Source organism: Quercus robur, chromosome 10 (assembly GCF_932294415.1).
Source record: "Quercus robur chromosome 10, dhQueRobu3.1, whole genome shotgun sequence".
NCBI classification, from domain to species: Eukaryota; Viridiplantae; Streptophyta; class Magnoliopsida; order Fagales; family Fagaceae; genus Quercus; species Quercus robur.
The window spans coordinates 55,286,322-55,305,153 of NC_065543.1; the positions used below are offsets into that span (position 1 = coordinate 55,286,322).

Below are 18,832 nucleotides of genomic sequence, written 5' to 3' on the forward strand. Positions count from 1 at the left end.
GTGCTCAATATGTGGCTTGCTAATGAGCTTCATAACCTGGAACCTTTGGGGCCACCTTTAGGATCCTGTTGAACAATTTTAGAGAGTGGCAAGTTAACAAGGGTGGATACCTTGTGCCAATTTGTATTTGTTTGGAAATTGCTTATTTTGGGTAGCTTATATACATAATGTGAAACAAAAAGTTAAAAACTAGTTTATTTCCAAAAAGCTAAACATTAGATTATTTGAAATAAACCTTAAACAAAAGTAATGTAGAATCCACAATAAAGTAAACAAAAAATCAATTTATAATTCAACGTCAAACACACACTAAAAGTTTGTTTGTGAATAACTTATCTAACTTTTTGTTAAAACTACTATAGATGAAGGATAAAAGCTAAATAAAAAATGATAATCGACGTTTTGCTGAAAGTACTATATCAAAAAAAAAAAAAAAAAAAAAAAAAAAAACTAACTAACTAACTTATAATCTAATCCCTAATGGACCAAAAGTGTGCATGCCTTTTGTTTCCTTTGTAGTTTTACAATATTTAACAATACTAATGACACAACTACTTTCACAATTCACATTCAAATTAATAACTTGTTGATTTGTACGAATGTAATTGATAAAAAACAACTGGATCGCAGAAGTTAGTAGTGGACAAAAAAAATTGACCATTTGATTTGATTATTGTGTAATTATAGGTTGAAAATCAATATATTTGCCATATTTAAAAAACACACATACATGTCCAATGTTCGATTCTATAATTTCCTATGCTATATGTATTATTTATATATCTTCTACGTGGCTTCGACTTGGTGGCTATATATTGATCTCATGCAATCCATTCAAACATTTGACTTGCGAGGTACACCGTAGAACTAGAAATAGAAAAAAATAGAACGCAATCTCTAATCATTGGTTTGATAATGATGTAAACACAAATACCAAATCAAAGCTGAGTTTTGACACAGTAGGATCGATGGAGGGATTTACATTTTACTGTAGCAAAAGCAAAAAAAAAAATTTGAAGGAATTCCAAAATTAGTTTACTATTATAAACTATAAAGTGCGTGATTGGTTGGATAAGTTCACGAATCCCGGTGAAAATACAAAAAGAAAAAGAAAGTCACAGACACAGACACAACAGTAAAAACGATAAAATAAGAGAAAGTGAAAGTCGTTTTAAAATCTTTTTTCCTTAAAAACTAGAAAGAAAGTTTTAGTATTTAGTATGTCGGGTCACATAGATAAAATCATAGCTCTGAAGTTTCTGCAACAGGCTTTGAAAGTTTAGCTAATAACTTTATGACACGTGGAGGGTTGTTTGAGTGGTTTCGAATAATGCTAGCTTTTCCTATATATACCGTACGATGCAGCCGCTCGCATTCAAAAATCCTTGTCATAACTAAACTCAACTCTCTGTCTTTGCTCGGCTCGGCTTTACCTTGCAGCTCAGTTTTTTTTTTTTTTGGTTGAGAAAGTTGCAGCTCAGTTTTTTGTTTATACCAATTTTTGATTACTTGCTATAGAGGTTACTAAATTCCAGCCCAATTCTCACTTGGACCACATGAAAGGACTTTATTTTACTTTCTTTTTTTTCTTTTTTTCTTTTTTTTTTTGGTTTCAAGTTTTCCTGTCACAAAGAGGCAAGGTTTGTCGTAATTTAATATTTGCCCACTTTATCACTTTACCTTATTTTAGGTATTAAATTTAAAACTTATAGCAACTCAAATAACATAGAATACATTTTAGTTTTAAACCTTAATGTTCTGAGATAATTGAATAACCAATGAGATTTTGGTCTCAATGTAAAGACAAACCGAATTTGTTTCGATAAACTCAAGGGAGTAGTTACCTAATGTTCAAATTGGAGATAACCATGAAAAACGCATACATTATTGTGATAGGGAGAGAGAGAGAAATGGAAATGGGTTTTTGAAACTTTGATAAAGTTTGAAATGCAAAGCTTCTTTTCTTTGAAGGTATGATTAAATTTAAGGGAGTAGTTAGTTATCTAAAGTGTGTTTGAATACCGCTTATTTTGCTGAAAATATTGTAGTAAAATAATTTTTTAATGTGTGAATAGTGCCATGGAACCCTTTTTTTTAATGAAAATTTTGTTGAAAAAAGAGATTTGTAGGTCCCGTAAACAATGCACGAGACCCACTAGAAACATACCACAGCCACAGAACACGCATCTAAAAAAAAATAGAAGAAGAAAACGCAAACGCAAGACGCTGTCTTTTCATCAATACCCAAACAGGTACCTAATGCTTAAATTGGAGATAACCATGAAAAACGCATACATTATTGTGATTTCATGACTTTTGTATTCTGCATTTTATTGAACCACAGTTGGGAACGAGAGAGAAATGGAAATGGGTTTTTGAAACTTTGATAAAGTTTGAAATGCAAAGCTTCTTTTCTTTGAAGGTATGATTAAACTTAAGGGAGTAGTTAGTTATCTAAAGTGTGTTTGAATACTGCTTATTTTGCTGAAAATACTGTAGTAAAATAATTTTTAAATGTGTGAATAGTGCCGTGAAACCATTTTTTAATGAAAATTTTGTTGAAAAAAGAGGTTTGTAAGTCCCATAAACAATGCACGAGACCCACTAGAAACATACCACAGCCACAGAACACGCATCTAAAAAAAAATAGAAGAAGAAAACGCAAACGCAAGACGCTACCTTTTCATCAGTACCCAAACAGGTACCTAATGTTCAAATTGGAGATAACCATGAAAAACGCATACATTATTGTGATTTCATGACTTTTGTATTCTGCATTTTATTGAACCACAGTTGGGAAAGAGAGAGAAATGGAAATGGGTTTTTGAAACTTTGATAAAGTTTGAAATGCAAAGCTTCTTTTCTTTGAAGGTATGATTAATCATAGCTGAAGTTATTCCATACATGAGAAAACAAAAAGAAAGCATAAGATGCTGGAAAATTATTGGTTGTTGTTTAAGTGACAAATAAGCTGCTATTGATAATTGATTGGCACAAAGGTTGCACTTTTTTTTTTCTTTTTTTAAATTTTGTATCCATGAGAAGCGGCATTGTTAAGTTAATTAAACTATACATCAACTATATTATTCTTGGAGTGGACAAGAGGAAGGATCGTGACTTGTACTTAATAATAATATTGGGTTGATATGATCCCAAAATTCAAATCATTTCGTACACGACACTGACTTCGAAGTATCTAAAACCAATAGGAGCCAATATCAAATTTGCCTAAAACTTGTAAAGTCCTAACTAATAATACCAAACCCATGCAATTTGTTTGCGCATACCTTAACTGCCCTCTGGCAAACTATGTCGTAAAAGGCATAGTAATTAGTACTAATTATAACTGCATCTGAAAATTGTTACTTTAATGGATAGATTGTATTCATGTTGGCAAGACTTGCACTTGTCCTACCTTCCCACGTTTTATGGCTTAACCAAAAGGATAATGTTAGGCAAGAGTCTTGTAATCGGTGGCATTATTTGAGTCCCTCTCTCTTACTTGTAACAACTAAATTATAAAATAACTAGCCTCTAAGCATGCGCGTTGGCTTAACCAAAATGATAATGTTAGGCAAGAGTCTTGTAATCGGTGGCATTATTTGAGTCCCTTTCTCTTACTTGTAACAACTAAATTATAAAATAACTACCCTCTAAGCATGCGCGTTGTGCATGCTAAGAGGCTCTTTTATTTTTTAAGTAAAAGTTAATAATTTTCATCTATTATAATTTGAAAACATTTTTTTTATTTTTCAAACAAATAAAATTGATAAATTTTTAAAGATTAGGAAAAATAAGATGAACATCAGGGGAAAAAATGCTAAATTTTAAGAATTCTCTTAGTTATTATTATTATTTTTTAAATTGGGGGTGTTTTACTTTTATTCGGATGAAAAATGAATAATAATAAAAGGCTAAGGTTTAGAGAATAATAAGATGAATGTGAAGGGACAAAAATCCTAAATTTTAGAAATTCTCTTTTTTTAATTCAAAATAAAATTTATTATTTGACATTTATGATCCTATTTCTAAAATAAGTTACCCTTTCATTAATAAAGGGTATTTTTGAACTACATAAAAGTTCAAATCAAAGAGGGGAATCCTCTTATATATAGTGTCCATCTAGATAAATTTTTAAGATAAGGAAAAATAAGATGAACATGAGGGAAAAGAATGCTAAATTTTAAGAGTTCTCTTAGTTATTATTATTTTTTAAATTGGGGGTGTTTTACTTTTATTTGGATGAAAAATGAATAATAATAAAAGGCTAAGGTTTAGAGAATAATAAGATGAATGTGAAGGGACAAAGATCCTAAATTTTAGGAGTTCTCTTTTTGAATTTAAAATAAAATTTATTATTTGACATTTATGATTTTATTTCTAAAAGAAGTTACACCTTCATTAATGAATGGTATTTTTGAACTATATAAAAGTTCAAATCAAAAAGGGGAATCCTTTTATATATAGTGTCCGTCTGGTTTGTTCACGTTTGCGTTTGTGTTTTCTCTCTTTTGCGGTTTTTTTTTTTTTTTTTTTTTTTTTTTTTTTAAGTCCAGCGCCTCTTGCATTATTCATGAGACATGAACAGTGCATTCAGGCTTATCTATAGTGACCTTTGTGTGAACAGTAATTCAAAAATTATTTATTTATTGTTTTCAGTTTTCAATAAAATAAGTGGTATCCAAATGCACACATATTATAGATAATAATAAAGAAGAATATATAATGGTATAATACTAATACCATGTTTCGGAGTTCAATAAAAACATATAAAGAATTAGATTGACCTTAACAAATAAATAAAATAGAATATCATATATTTAACGTTTTCTATAATTTATTGGAGAGTTTGTGAAATCATGGTTTAAATTTTGTTTTTGTCCCTAAAATTTGCATAATTTTCAATATTCTTTTCTAAACTCAAAATGTTTTTTTTTTCCTACACTAAACTAATGAAAATGCTATAGTTTTTGTCATTTTAACTTTTTTCCCCTTCATTCCTAACTATTTAAAAATGTTTTCCTTTTCTTTTCTTGTTGAAAGTCTAAGATTTTAAAGACTTTAAGATTAACATTGTTGTGCAACAAGTACTGTGGTCATTCCTATTTGACTTCCTCGTTCTTCTTCTATCATAACTCTCAAGGGCGAAGCTACATTGCTCCTTGGCCCCACACCCCCCCCCCCCCCCAAAATTTTTTTTTTTCTCCTACAACTATACTAGTAATAGGATATAGTCCTCCCAAAAATTTAGAACCGGCCCCCCCAATTATTTCTAAGATTTCTAGTTAGTCCAATGGATTTTTAGTTGGCCTTCTCAATTGTTTAAAACTTGATTACTTGTCCACCCCAATTATTCCTAAGATTTATAGTTAATCCAAAAGATAATGACTAATAGTTGATCTTCTCCATTGTCTAAAAAATTTATAATTAATCCAATGGATAATAACTCACTCTCTAGCATCATTGACAACCCATTTCCCAATATAATTTCAATTTTTTTCATCTTTAGGTACCTACGGAGCTTTGTTGTAGCTGCTATTGCCAGCCCATTGCCTCATTTTCTTTCTTCTTAACACAAAAACTCCTATCTCAACCAAAATTATTAATCCATTTTTTTCCTTGTGCAACATCATCTTCTTGACTCTTTAAAGAAGTGAATATGCAAGTGCATTTTCTCTTCTCTCTCTTTTATCAATCATCATTGTTATTTTACCATTAGTATTATTTTTCTTTCTTTCTTTCTTCTACCACTATGTGTGTGTTGATATGCATAAGGGTATTTAAGATTTTTTTGTTCACATTTTTGTATTGCTATCTTTATTCCATTAAAGATTGTTGGGCATAATTTTGATGTGAACTATTCTTTTATTGGATTTTTTTTTTTGGTATTTGTCTATAATAAACTATATAATTTTTGTATGTTCATTAATATTTAAGAATATAACAATATATCAAAGTTAATAATTTTGTATTCAATATAAACTATGGTTAATATATCAATACTACAATTCGCCCCCCCCCCCTCCCCCACAAGTAAAATTTTCTGGCTACGCCCTTGATAACTCTTATTCTTTCTACCTTTGTCAAGGATAATTGTTTTTCACTTGCCTTCCAAACTTTCCTCCATCCTTTCTCCGTTTAGAGCCCTAGACCTAAAAAAAAAAAATTACCTTCATGGGGGATTGAGACTTGCAGGATGTCAAGATGCAACTTTTACAAAACTTTAAACCTAAAAGAATGTCTTGTTTGACAGAAAATCATATAATATATTATGGTAACACATTATCAACATTCAATTTGGGGGGAAAGGAGACGAGACTAATGTAAATGTCTCTTATTAGGTTTGATTGTTTTAATTATTATTATTATTATTTGCTTCTTCTTTTTTGATTGACCTGTTTATTTAATGAAGGGTTAGGGTGTTATTTGTTTTGAAGAAACTAGTTTTTTAATGTAATTATCTGTTTTGAAGAAACTAGTTTTTTAATGTAAGATTTATGTTTTATGTTTAGTGAAAGCATAAGATGCTGGAAAATTATTGGTGTTTAAGTGACAAATAAACTGCTATTGATAATTGATTGACACAAAGGTTGCACTTTATTTATTTTTTTATTTTTTTATTTTGCGTGCGTTTGCCTAATGCATTTTTGCGTTTTAAATCCTGGGTCTCATGGCATTGTTCATGGACCAGCTAACTTATGAAAAATACAACAATAAGTTTGCTACAATGTTTTTCATTTTAAAAATTATTTTACTACAGTGTTTTCAATAATAAGTTATCAGTTTTCAGCAAAATAAGCAATATCCAAACAGATCATTTGTATCCATGAGAATTGGCATTGTTAAGTTAATTAAACTATACATCAACTATTTTATTCTTGGAATGGACAAGAGGAAGGATCGTAACTTGTACTTAATAATAATATTGGGTTGATATGATCCCAAAATTCAAGAGCCTGTTTGGTACATAAACTTAAACACATGTTTTCAGTTTTTAAACAACATTATATGTATTTTCATACATTTTTTTACCCACACATATTTTCAAAAATACCTGAAAATTGTTGTTTAAACACACATACCAAACGAGCCCCAAATTATTTCGTACATGACACTGACTTCGAAGAATCTAAAACCAATAGGAACCAGGGAATGCATATTACATGTAAATGTGTAATATCAAATTTGCCTGAAACTTGTAAAGTCTTAACTAATAATACCAAACCCATGCAATTTGTTTACGCATACCTTAACTACCCTCTGGCAAACTATGTCGTAAAAGGTATAGTAATTATTACTAATTATAACTGCATCTTTTTTTTTTTGAAAGGATTATAACTGCCTCTGAAAATTGTTACTTTAATGGATAATTTCGTTAATCTAGATTGTATTTATGTTGGCAAGACTTGCACTTGTCCTACCTTCCCACGTTTTATGGCTTAATTGAAAGGATAATGTTAGGCAAGAGTCTTGCAATTTGGCGGCATTGTTTAAGTCCCTTTCTCTTACTTGTAACAACTAAATTATAAAATAACTAGCATCTAAGCAGGTGTGTTGCACGTGCTAAGAGACTCTTCTAAAATAACAAGGCTAATTGTTTTTCAATCGCCTTCCAAACTTTCTTCCATCCTTTCTCCGTTTAGAGCCCTAGACCTAAAAAAGAACTTTACCTTCATGGGGGATTGAGACTTGCAGGATGTCAAGATGCAACTTTTACAAAACTTTAAACCTAAAAGAATGTCTTGTTTGACAGAAAATCATATAATGTATTATGGTAACACATTATCGACATTCAATTTGGGGGGAAAGGAGATGAGAGACTAATGTAAATGTCTCTTATTAGGTTTGATTTTTTTAATTATTATTATTATATGCTCTCTTTTTTTTACCTGTTTATTTAATGAAGGGTTAGGGTGCTATTTGTTTTGAAGAAACTAGTTTTTTAATGTAATTATTTGTTTTGAAGAAACTAGTTTTTTAATGTAATTATTTGTTTTGAAGAAAATAGTTTTTTAATGTAATTATTTGTTTTATGTTTAGTGAATCTTTAAATCTCAAAAATTGAAAAGTAGAGGCAACAATAAATTGATGCATTAATATAAAACTCTAGTAAAGCAATCCTTATCTTCAAATAACTCATAAAATATGGCATGCAGTTTGTTTTACCAATGTGATTCGTATAGGGTTTTATTTATCTTTTAATTTTCGTACAAAGCATTTGTTGTAATTAAATGAAATCTCAAGCACAGATCAAAAGGAGAGTTTTGCTTATTTGAAAATCCTAAAGTTAATACTAACTTATTAGTGTACTAAATAAATGTTGACAAATTGATGCGGTAGATGTGATTGTTGAATAATTATAGAATATTTATAAAGTACAATATATGCAAACTTTTTTTTCCACCATGATAGTAAGTTTCATTAATTAAATTCACAGTTCGTTCTATTATTTATAGAATATGCATTTATTATATTTCGGAATTTTTATAATTTTAATGCCACTAGCAACCCATCCACACCATAATAGACAGAGTTTTAATTACATTTCAAATTTATATTTGGAAGTTTCCTTATAAAAGTGTAAGATTTATCTAACTCATATATTTGTATGCCACAAAAAAAAAGTTAAAGATAAAATTATATAAAGAAATTCGGCAAAATCACGGGGATAAAAAAAAATTAGTACAGGATAAAGATGGTTTGTTGGAATAAGGTTGTAACGCTCATCTTTTAAAAAGAAAAATCTAAAATCCAAACGGTGATGCTGTAAATCCTAATCATGATGATTGATGGAGTAGGATAAAGAAACTTTGGTAGCACATAGGGTATCAAATTTTAAAACTATAAAAAGCAGAGCTGAGCCGTGAAGATTTTATTATTATTTTTTATATTATAGAAAATATTAAGCCGCGAAAGCCAAAGCTTAAACTGAAGCAAAGACAAAGTACAACCAAAGCAAAGGAAAGTCTTAAAAAAAAAAAAAAAACAGCAACAAACGAAAGACAAGCACACAAAACAGGCTTTGTAGTTCTCTTCCGAATCAAAGGGGTCAGATTGATTTTAATTTTTCTTTCGTTGCCTAGACCGTGAGTACACTTTAACACAAACCCCGCGCCTATTTTCTCTCTCTCTCTCTCTGTTTTTTTTTTTTTTTTTTTTTTTTAATGTTTAATGTTTTTAGTTTATCCAAACTCAACTAACACAGCCTTCTCTCTCTCTCTAGAATTTAGAATTGAGTGACCGGCGGGAGAGAAATCTCGCCGGGAGTTGGGTTATCTCCGACGCCGGAATCTTTAAATTTTTGACTCTGGCTGAGGAAATTATTGTTTGTTGTGTTTTGAAAATTTGGTAATTTTAGGACACAATGATGATTATTAAGCAGAAACAAACAAAAAGTGAAATATTCGATGTCTGTTTCTTTATGTTGTTGTTGTTGTGGTGAATGATAGCTTGCAAGCAAAATGCAGGTTCCAAATATAAAGCACAAGTTGTGGCTTCTTCAAACTTAAAGAGACACAAAAACAGATCCCTTTGATTTTTGTTCCTATCTTTATTTTTTCACATTTCTTCTTCTTCTTCTTCTTCCTTTTTTCTCTTTCTCTTCTCAATTTTGCAATTTCTTGAGAGAGAAAGAGAGAGAAAAGTGTGGGAGTGAGCGAAATTGGCCATGGAAGCTCAATTTTGTTTTTTAAAGGTTCGATATTTTTTTGGTTATATTAAGTTAATTTCTGTTCTCAATTAATTCCCTTCCCTTGTCAAAATACCTGTGCTTTTTTGGCTTTGCTTAATTTTTAAGTTTTTTCAAAAGCTGGGACCGCCGTTCTTGATCTTTCATATTTTATAAATTTGCTGAGAATTTGAGCTATGCAAAACACAAAAAAAGAGTGAATTTTGTTGTCGGTGAACTAGAAAATAATAAAAAAACTTTAATTTTTTTAGTACAGTTGAGTGGTAGTTTTTGCTTGTTGTTTTAATCTGTTTCTCCTAATTTTTCTTTGAAACCAAACTAGGCATTTGTGTTTGGTCGTTGGTAGGTAAGCCAGAGGTTTTCGGTTTAAAAAAAAAAAAAAAAAAAAAAAAAAAATTCAAGTCCTCCCCAATTATACTTAAATGGGTAATTTTTTTTTTTGGTGCTTTATTTCTCACACAAAAATATTAGATATGGGTTTTTGATTCTGCTTTCAAGTTTTTGATGATGTACTATAATATAACATCTGTGAATTTTTTTTTTTCAGATGAACAGCCAGGCGGTTTAGGCATGTGGTCAAGTTAGGATCTTTGGAGGTTTTTTTATCTTCACTTTTGTGAAAAAGTTTCTGCTTTGTAAGTTTCGCTATGCCATTTGAAGTAACGGATCAAAGAGGCGTGCCTGCCTCGACTCACTTCTTTGAAGATATTTCTTTTTCTTCACAGGTATTTGTGGTCTTCGCAGCTCTAAATTTCTCTTTCTTTCTTCTATAAATGTCAGTTATCAAATTTTCTACCTTTTTTTTTTTTTTTTTTTTTTTTTGAGAAAAATAAAAAATTTCTACTTTAGATTGTAAGTTTGTAATTTGTTGTTAACTGTGAGCAGAGAGAAGTTGGATATCAAAAACCCAAAAGCATTCCTTATCACCAAGGTGAGAACCATTGAATTATCGTGGGAATCTCTTCAAATTCATGATGAATGCATGTAGTTCAGATGCCCCACACTTATTTGACATATTACCATAAGTAGTTGCATGTCCTATTGTTTTTGTTTTGTCTTAATTAGAAGATTCTTGCATTGATCGGGTCGTTATACAATAACGGTCCTGAAAGTAAAATGATATTCTTTGCCATTTAAAGAAAAAGTTTGAGTTTTTCCTCAAATTTAGTATGCCTAATCATTGATTTAAGCAAGACAGGGTTGATAGAGTATCAAATGAATGCAAGAAATCGATCCATCTTGTTGAAATGAATGTCTTTTGGTGCCATGTGTCATTCAATTGACCGTGTGTATACTTTTGGAGCACCATGTCTGCCCCAAGCATTGACTTGGCCGTTTGGCCTATGGAAACTGCTAAACGTGAAACGGTCATGAATTTAAAATGAAGTTCCTTTCCATTTAAAGAAAAGGTTGAATTTTGTCTGCTTCGAGTTTAGTATGCCTAATCATTGATTTAAGAAATTACGGTGTTGATAGAGCATCAACCACAAACTTGATCCATCTTGTGGAAATAAATGTCTTTTGGTGCCATGCATCTGTAAATTGATCGGCTGAATATTATTGCAGCACTCTATTTGTCCCAAGCATTGAAATGACCATTCGGCTTCCTAATGGAAATGGTGAAAGTGTATTTCCTTTTAGGGAGATGATCTTTTCACATACACTACTGTTATGATAATTTAATTAGCAAGGGAAACTTGGACCATTTTCTGAGTGTTTATAATTGGAGCTATGACTCTTTAGAAAATATGCCTAAACCAGTTTAGTGTGTAATTTTTTTTTTTTGATAAGTAGTTTAGTGTGTAATTTGTCTTGATGAATTCATTGCGAGAACTGTGTTTGGGTACTTTGTTGCATACTTATTATTTACAACCCCAATATAGAAATATTTTGCTTAAAGATTAGTGACAGATAATTATGTAGTTGACACTTTTAATTTTAGATGCCCAACAAAATTAAGAGTTTATGAGAATAACTCTGTTACTGTTTGTGAGAATAACTTTTCTTTGTTAGTTCTTTTTCTTTTGTACGTGTGCTTTATCCTGCCCAGTTCATTGATCCGTGTTTTCATTGTTGTGTCCATCTGATTAGGGTTCATAGTCATGTTTCTTTAACATGGTTAAATTAATGTCTTTTTGCTATTTAGTTCAGTTCTATTAAATAATTTATTGAAATTTGCTCAGTGCTTTCCCAAGCAAAGCTTTGAGCATGCTGGGGTTCCTCTGATTGTTGGTGTAATTTTGGTCAGCAGGAATGAATGGAATGATAGCTACACCTGGAAGCTTGTTGGATGCTTCACTACACGCAGGAAAACTTTCACCCATTGGGACACAGTCTGTGGATTGTTTGGAACTGCCACAGACAAGTCTACATAGAGACCAAGCAGAAAAGTTACGTGTTAGTGGAAATGAAGGCATTGTCAGTTTGTCTAATGCTTCATGGAAATCTATGCATCATCATATGGGATTACGGCCAAATGTGTGTGTGCAGTTGCCTTCTCATAGTTTGGAAGGAAAGACGACTGTTATGAGTGGAACCAATCGTGAGAGTAGTCTGTTTTCAAGTTCATTGTCTGAAATATTTAGTAGAAAGTGTAAGCTTTCCTTTTCATTTCTATCATATGCAATTCATATCTTGAATGTGGGTAATAGTTGCCTCTCTCTCTCTCTCTTAAAGTTAGGCATTACAGTTGTCGTTGCACTATAGCTTCACCAGTTGTCGGTTTTAATATGCTATCATTTCATGGTAAACGTATACATTAAAGATGTAACAAACTCTATCTTTTATCATAATATTTACTTTTTGATGATTTAAAAAAAAATGAAGACAAGAAAATAGAGTGGCAGAATTTCAGTAAAGTAGATTAGTCCATGGAGATGGAAGAGATCTCACAACTGGCTAGTAAACGTTTATCATGAGATTTTGCTTTTAAGTTTTGCATTTTTCTTGTTGTCTTATCTTATGAGAAAACTCACATATTTTAATAAACTGGGTTCAAAATCTTACTGAAACTTCTTTTAAACATATGATTTTGCATGTTCTTGTTTTGTTTTTTAAAAGTCAATGATTGCGTTTGTATTAATTTAATATAATGGATACATTCCCTTTTGCATTTTCTGTAACTGTGCATTCTTTGATGCAGTAGGATTGCTGGGAAATGAGGTTCCATATCATCTTCCTGCTAGTGCTGTGGCTTCCTACCATGATGAAGAACCGTTTGAATCTCTTAAAGAAATTGAGGCCCAGACTATTGGAAACCTCCTTCCTGATGATGATGATCTATTTTCTGGTATGACTGATGGGCTGGCATGTAATGCTTATGCCAAAAATGGTGATGACTTCGAAGATTATGATCTGTTCAGCAGTGGAGGAGGCTTGGAATTAGAAGGGGATGATCGTACATGTATGGGTCAAAGAAGTTCTGATTATATCAGGGGACTTTCCAATGGCCAAGTGGGTTCTAATGGCTCAATTGTTGGTGAACACCCTTATGGTGAACACCCATCTAGAACACTTTTTGTGAGAAATATTAATAGTAATGTCGAAGATTCTGAATTAAAGGCTCTTTTTGAGGTGCATATACCCCTTGCTTTTCATTGTTCATTAGGACTTCATGCAACTGATTCACAGCAAGTTAATTGACAATTTTTTTTCCCTGTCAGCAATTTGGAGATATTCGCAAGCTCTATACATCCTGTAAGCATCGTGGGTTTGTTATGATTTCTTATTATGACATAAGGGCAGCCCAAGAGGCAAAGAAAGTGCTTCAAAATAAAGCATTGAAGCGTAGGAAACTTGACATACATTATTCAATACCAAAGGTATGGTGGTTACTTTTCTGCCACTTGTGGTGCATGTGTCAAATACTGTTTTGGTCATCTTACCTCATAATTCCTGTGATATCATCATTTTTCTACTTCTTTTTACTTAATCTGTTGCTTGATGTTTGCTAATGTTTTAGGATAATCCTTCGGAAAGAGATGTTAACCAGGGCACCCTGGTGGTATTCAACCTTGATTCTTCTGTTTCAGATGATGAGATTCGCAAAATTTTTGGCTTTTATGGAGAAATCAAAGAAGTAATTTGTTGTTGCCCTGTTCTTTCATTTATATAAATGACAGTACAAATTTTAATTTTAATTAATTAATTTTTTTTGGTTTGCAGATCCTTGATGCTCCACATAAGTATCAATACAAATTGATAGAGTTTTATGATGTCCGAGCTGCAGAAGCTGCTCTTTGTGCACTGAATAGGAGTGAAATTTCTGGGAAACAGATCAAGATTGAACCAAGCCATTCAGAGATTGCAAGATGGTGGTACTGTCTATTTTTGCTCCCTCTTATTTCTCAATAGCATCATTAAAAAAGATGTTGAATTCTGAGGGGGATGGGGATCCTATTTCTGTTTTCCCCCCCTTTTGTCTGTTTGATCTTGAAACAAACTAAGTGTAGATTTTATGTTCATTATGGATATTTCCCATGTGGTGTTTCTACTATGTCGTGCTTTAAAATTTTGACTGGTGAATGATGATATTATTCTGGATCACCCTGATCTGGTTTTACCATATGTTATTGTTCTGTCTTATTTCTTTGTTTCTTTCTTTCCAAATGATAATATATATATAGATACACACACATGTGCGAACTAAAATTCTTTTTGCAGTTTGATGCAACAGCCTGAGCAGGAGCAAGATGGACTTAATGTTTGTCAAAGCCCTTGTGACAATTTATCATCAGGACACACGGGTATGATTTCTGTCTAAAGAATTTCTGCATCAGTTAAGGTCTTCTTAAAACACAAATATTCATTCTTGCTCTCGCTCAATATCTTTTACAGCAACTGTCTCTCCTGGGGTTATCGCATCTAACAGTGTGGATAATGGATCTAACCTTGGTTTACATTCTGCACACCGATCATCTCTGAGTTCATTTATTGAAAATGCATTCCCTCATATGAGTTCAAGTGTTCCAAACAACTTGCCTTCTCCGGTGGGAGTGGCATCTATTGGCAAACAATTTGGAGTTTGTGAGTCCAACCATTCTCTGAATGAAATGAAGTTTGCTAACCAATGCATTCCCAATTTACATCCTCATTCATTCCCGGAGTATCATGAAAGTTTAGCCAACAGTGTTCCATGTAACTCTTTGAGCACCAATGCTGATATGGCTGGCAATCTTGGTCCCAGGATGACAGAAGGAATCAACAGTAGGCAAATTCACAGAATGAGTTCCAATGTTCATCCAGTGGAACTTAATGGAGGAGGTGAGTTGATTATATTGTCCTGAACTCTGTTTGAAATATGTACTTTTGTTGTTGGATGTTTTAGATTTTGGTATCTGGTTGACTACTAAACTATTTTAGATTAACAAGTGAACCATTCAGATTAAGTTCAATAAATCGATTATAAATTTTTAGGTTATTCTTCTTCTTCACTTGATTTTGGATAGTTTGAAGCTGGGACTGCTAAGTCCGCATGTGTTGCAGCCACACTTGTGGTCTGCATTTTGGGTTTATGCAATTTTAATTGCAGTAATTATTTCTTTTAATTATATATTTTTTTTAACATGCACAAAATGGATTAGCTATTTAAATTTTTTTTGTAATTTTTAAAAAAAATAATTTATCAATATTTATCATAACTTATTGGTGTCCTCTGATGTATAGCATTTAATGTTGAAGTGCTGTTGCCTGTTGGCAAACTGGGCTGCTTGACTTTTGACTGTTCTTATCTTGTATGATTCCATTCCCAATTGTCTTAAGTTTGATTTTTCAAGATTTTTTTCCCCTCATTTTCTTTCCTCTCTGCAAAGCATCCAAACTATTTATGATTGGAATATTGAGATCTTTAGGGAATTAGATAAAGGGTGTGGATTTTAATGTTTTGATTCTGTACTTTTGCAAATATGCTTACTTTAACCGTGGAATAAATAAGAAATGGACAAAATATAAACAAGAAGCTTGTTATAATCCGGTTTGGCATTTTTCCTCTCTGTCCACAAATGAAATGAGAATTCAGTAGCAATGGATTATTTATGGGTTAGAGAATACCTGATAGAGGCTTGTGATGTCTGATATCTGAACAAAGCCTTGTTAAGTTTTCTAGCTGTTGTTGTCATCTCATCCTAGCTTAATATTGTATTAATACTCTTTGGTGTAACCCTTGTATGAGTTAATGTCCCCATCTTAGCATAATGTGGTTTGCAGCATACACTGTTGATTCTTATTTACTGTTATTCTTGCCATCTAGAGGAAAATTACACAATTTTTGGAAGGAATTGTTCCTCTACCTGCTATGTTTTTGTTCCTTTAGGTTTAAGTATTATGTTAAACAAGTTAAAATATTTGATAAAATGTTTCTTTTTAGTTTTTGGTTCTTCTGGAAATGGGAGCTGTCCCCTTCATGGACACCATTATGCATGGAAGAACTCCAACTCATATCAGCAACATCCTTCAAGTCCTGTGATTTGGGGGAATTCGCCTTCATTTGTTGACGGTGTTCCTGCTCATCGCCTTCCACAAATGCCTGGATTTCCTGGAGGATCACCTCAATTACTGAACATGTCACCCGTGCATCATCATGTTGGATCCGCACCAGCTGTAAATACCTCCCTCTGGGACAGGCGACATACCTATTTAGGGGAGTCTCCTGAAGCTTCTAGCTTCCACTTGGGTTCTCTTGGGAGCATGGGCTTTCCTCGTAGTTCTCAATTGCATCATATTGACATTTCTCCTCACAGCACCTTTTCTCATATTGGAGGAAATTGCACAGACATGTTGACAAATGCGGGGCAACACTCTCCTCAGCAAATGTGCAACATTTTTCTTGGGAGGAACCCGATGATTTCAATGCCTGCATCTTTTGACTCTGCAAGTGAACGTGTGAGAAACCTTTCTCACCGTAGAAATGATGTGAATTCTAATCTTGCTGATAAGAAACAGTATGAACTTGATACTGACCGCATATTACGTGGGGAAGATGTCCGAACAACACTGATGATAAAGAACATTCCCAACAAGTATGTGAATGATCCTAAAAACATCTTGAGCGTTTTTCTGCTTCTTTCTTTTATCTTCTATCTTTCAATTATCTTATAGTGTTTTCTTCTGATGAATCTTTGCTTTGTTTGAACAGCATTGTTAATTTATATTGATATACTTGTTATGGTTCATGTGATCTGTAAATGTGCTTTGTTGGGGCATCTGTATATCCTGTTTGGCATTTTATGATTCCACCCCAAACAGGCCATTAATGTTCCAGTGGTCACCCCTTTAATTTTCTGCTTGGAAAGCAAGCAATAGAGGGTTGTCATCAAATATGACAATACTAGAAATTGGCTATTTGGTCATGGTCATCCACCATGACCATGTATAGTAGTTTAAGCAGTGGCAGTTGACTTTTTATGAAAAGGTCACAGATTCATTTGGGTGCTTTTTTCTATTTTCCCCCTCCCCCTTAGTTCTTTCTATCAGCTGATGTAATATATATTTTTACAGATATACTTCTAAAATGCTTCTCGCTGCAATAGATGAGCACTGTCGGGGAACCTATGATTTTCTTTATTTGCCAATTGACTTCAAGGCAAGTAAATTTCTTTGTGGATAAGCTTTTTTGGGTAAGAAACCATATTTATGTTCCTTATCAAATTTACCAATGTCTTCTGCAGAACAAATGCAATGTGGGCTATGCGTTCATCAATATGATTGATGCTCGTCAGATTATTTCATTTCATCAGGTTCAATTTATGAACTGTGATTTTGGCGTTGTGGTTTCTTATGATACTATTAGTTATTGGCAAAAGCTCGTAGGATTAAAAAGCAACTCTTTTGCAGGCATTCGATGGCAAAAAATGGGAGAAGTTTAATAGTGAAAAGGTGGCCTCCCTTGCATATGCTAGGATTCAGGGAAAAGCTGCTCTTATTGCCCATTTCCAGAATTCAAGCTTGATGAATGAGGATAAACGTTGCCGCCCTATTCTCTTTCATACTGAAGGTCCAAATGCTGGTGATCCGGTAGGGGTATTGTAATATCTACTTGTTTATCATGGTCCTTTTAGTTATTTTGCTTAATGATCTAACTGACATGATTTGTTGTATCTGCAGGAGCCCTTCCCCATGGGTACCAATATTCGATCAAGACCAGGCAGATCTCGAACTAGCAGCAATGAGGAAAACCACAACCTGGGAAACCCTTCAATTTCTGCAAATAGAGAGGAATATTCCAACGGATCGGATTCTTCAAAGGACTCTGATTGAGCAAGCTGATCTATCACATTAACCCTGTTTCTTACATGGGGCATATTCTGACTGTTTTTGTGGCTGTAGAGAAGCGCTTTTGCAAGATTTTGGAAACAGGAGCGCATAACCAGAATCAAGTGGTTTACTTCTTTTTTTTTTTTTTTTTTTTTTTTGAAATTTCAAAATGACTTAGCGGATGCTCGAAATTTTGGCTAGTTTTGAGTAAACATTTTTACAATGGACATGTTCCAGAGGGATGTAACCCCACTTTTATGTGCAGTTCGTGGGGCAATCCTGTTTTTGTTTTCATTTTTTTTTTTTAAAATATAAATCTTGGTACTTTTCTAAGTGATCTCCATATTTTTTTTCCTTCAAGTTTTTGTGTCTTGTGGGATTTTTTTGTTTTTTTTTGTTTTAAGCTTGGGTGTGCTTGCTCAAAAGGGGAGTTGCCTAAAGCATACTTGAGTATTCTCGTTGGAAATTTTGTACCGCTACCATTGACAAATTATTCTATTTTGTTCCTGATTATATAAATCTTCTTACAGCTTGGCACTTTTTTTTTTTTTTTGAGGAAATACAGCTTGGCACTTTGAAAATTTTAGAACTCTTGTAAACTATGTTTTATGGTTAAATATGTAGCACAGGAGCTGTACTACTACCATGTGCTAATCTCTTAAGTACTTCATCCAGAGTGTGGCTCGCACCATTAATACTATTGCCTTTGAACATTTTCCCATTTTTTGTGTGTGAAATAGTTTAGCACACGACTTTTGTTATTATTATTTTTTTCTATAATATGTAGATGTTTTCTATTAATGAGCATTAAGTGAAAAAATACTTCCTTTAGTCAAAACTCGAAAGAGCTTTCATGTTGTGATTAAAATTGTGACAGTGTGCAAAGATTATTAA

At 32.6% G+C, this 18,832-nt stretch overlaps 1 protein-coding gene across 4 annotated transcripts; it reads left to right on the top strand.

The window, feature by feature from the left end:
* The first annotated feature begins 8,906 nt into the window (after positions 1 to 8,906).
* LOC126703640 (protein MEI2-like 1) lies at positions 8,907 to 18,478 on the top strand. Of its 4 annotated transcripts, none has more exons than XM_050402664.1 (15): positions 8,907 to 9,086; positions 10,236 to 10,413; positions 10,574 to 10,619; positions 11,937 to 12,281; positions 12,831 to 13,261; positions 13,351 to 13,509; positions 13,650 to 13,766; positions 13,853 to 14,004; positions 14,351 to 14,433; positions 14,525 to 14,950; positions 16,053 to 16,704; positions 17,183 to 17,267; positions 17,353 to 17,421; positions 17,519 to 17,698; positions 17,789 to 18,478. In XM_050402664.1, exons 2-15 carry the CDS (start codon positions 10,336 to 10,338, stop codon positions 17,939 to 17,941), a joined length of 2,976 nt encoding a protein of 991 aa, XP_050258621.1. In that variant the 5' UTR covers positions 8,907 to 9,086; positions 10,236 to 10,335; the 3' UTR covers positions 17,942 to 18,478. The 4 variants fall into 4 exon arrangements, with proteins under 4 accessions (XP_050258621.1, XP_050258623.1, XP_050258622.1 ...); XM_050402666.1 differs by having other exon boundaries at positions 8,908 to 9,086; positions 11,940 to 12,281; XM_050402665.1 differs by lacking the exon at positions 8,907 to 9,086 and adding an exon at positions 9,174 to 9,694.
* The last annotated feature ends 354 nt before the right edge of the window (positions 18,479 to 18,832 follow it).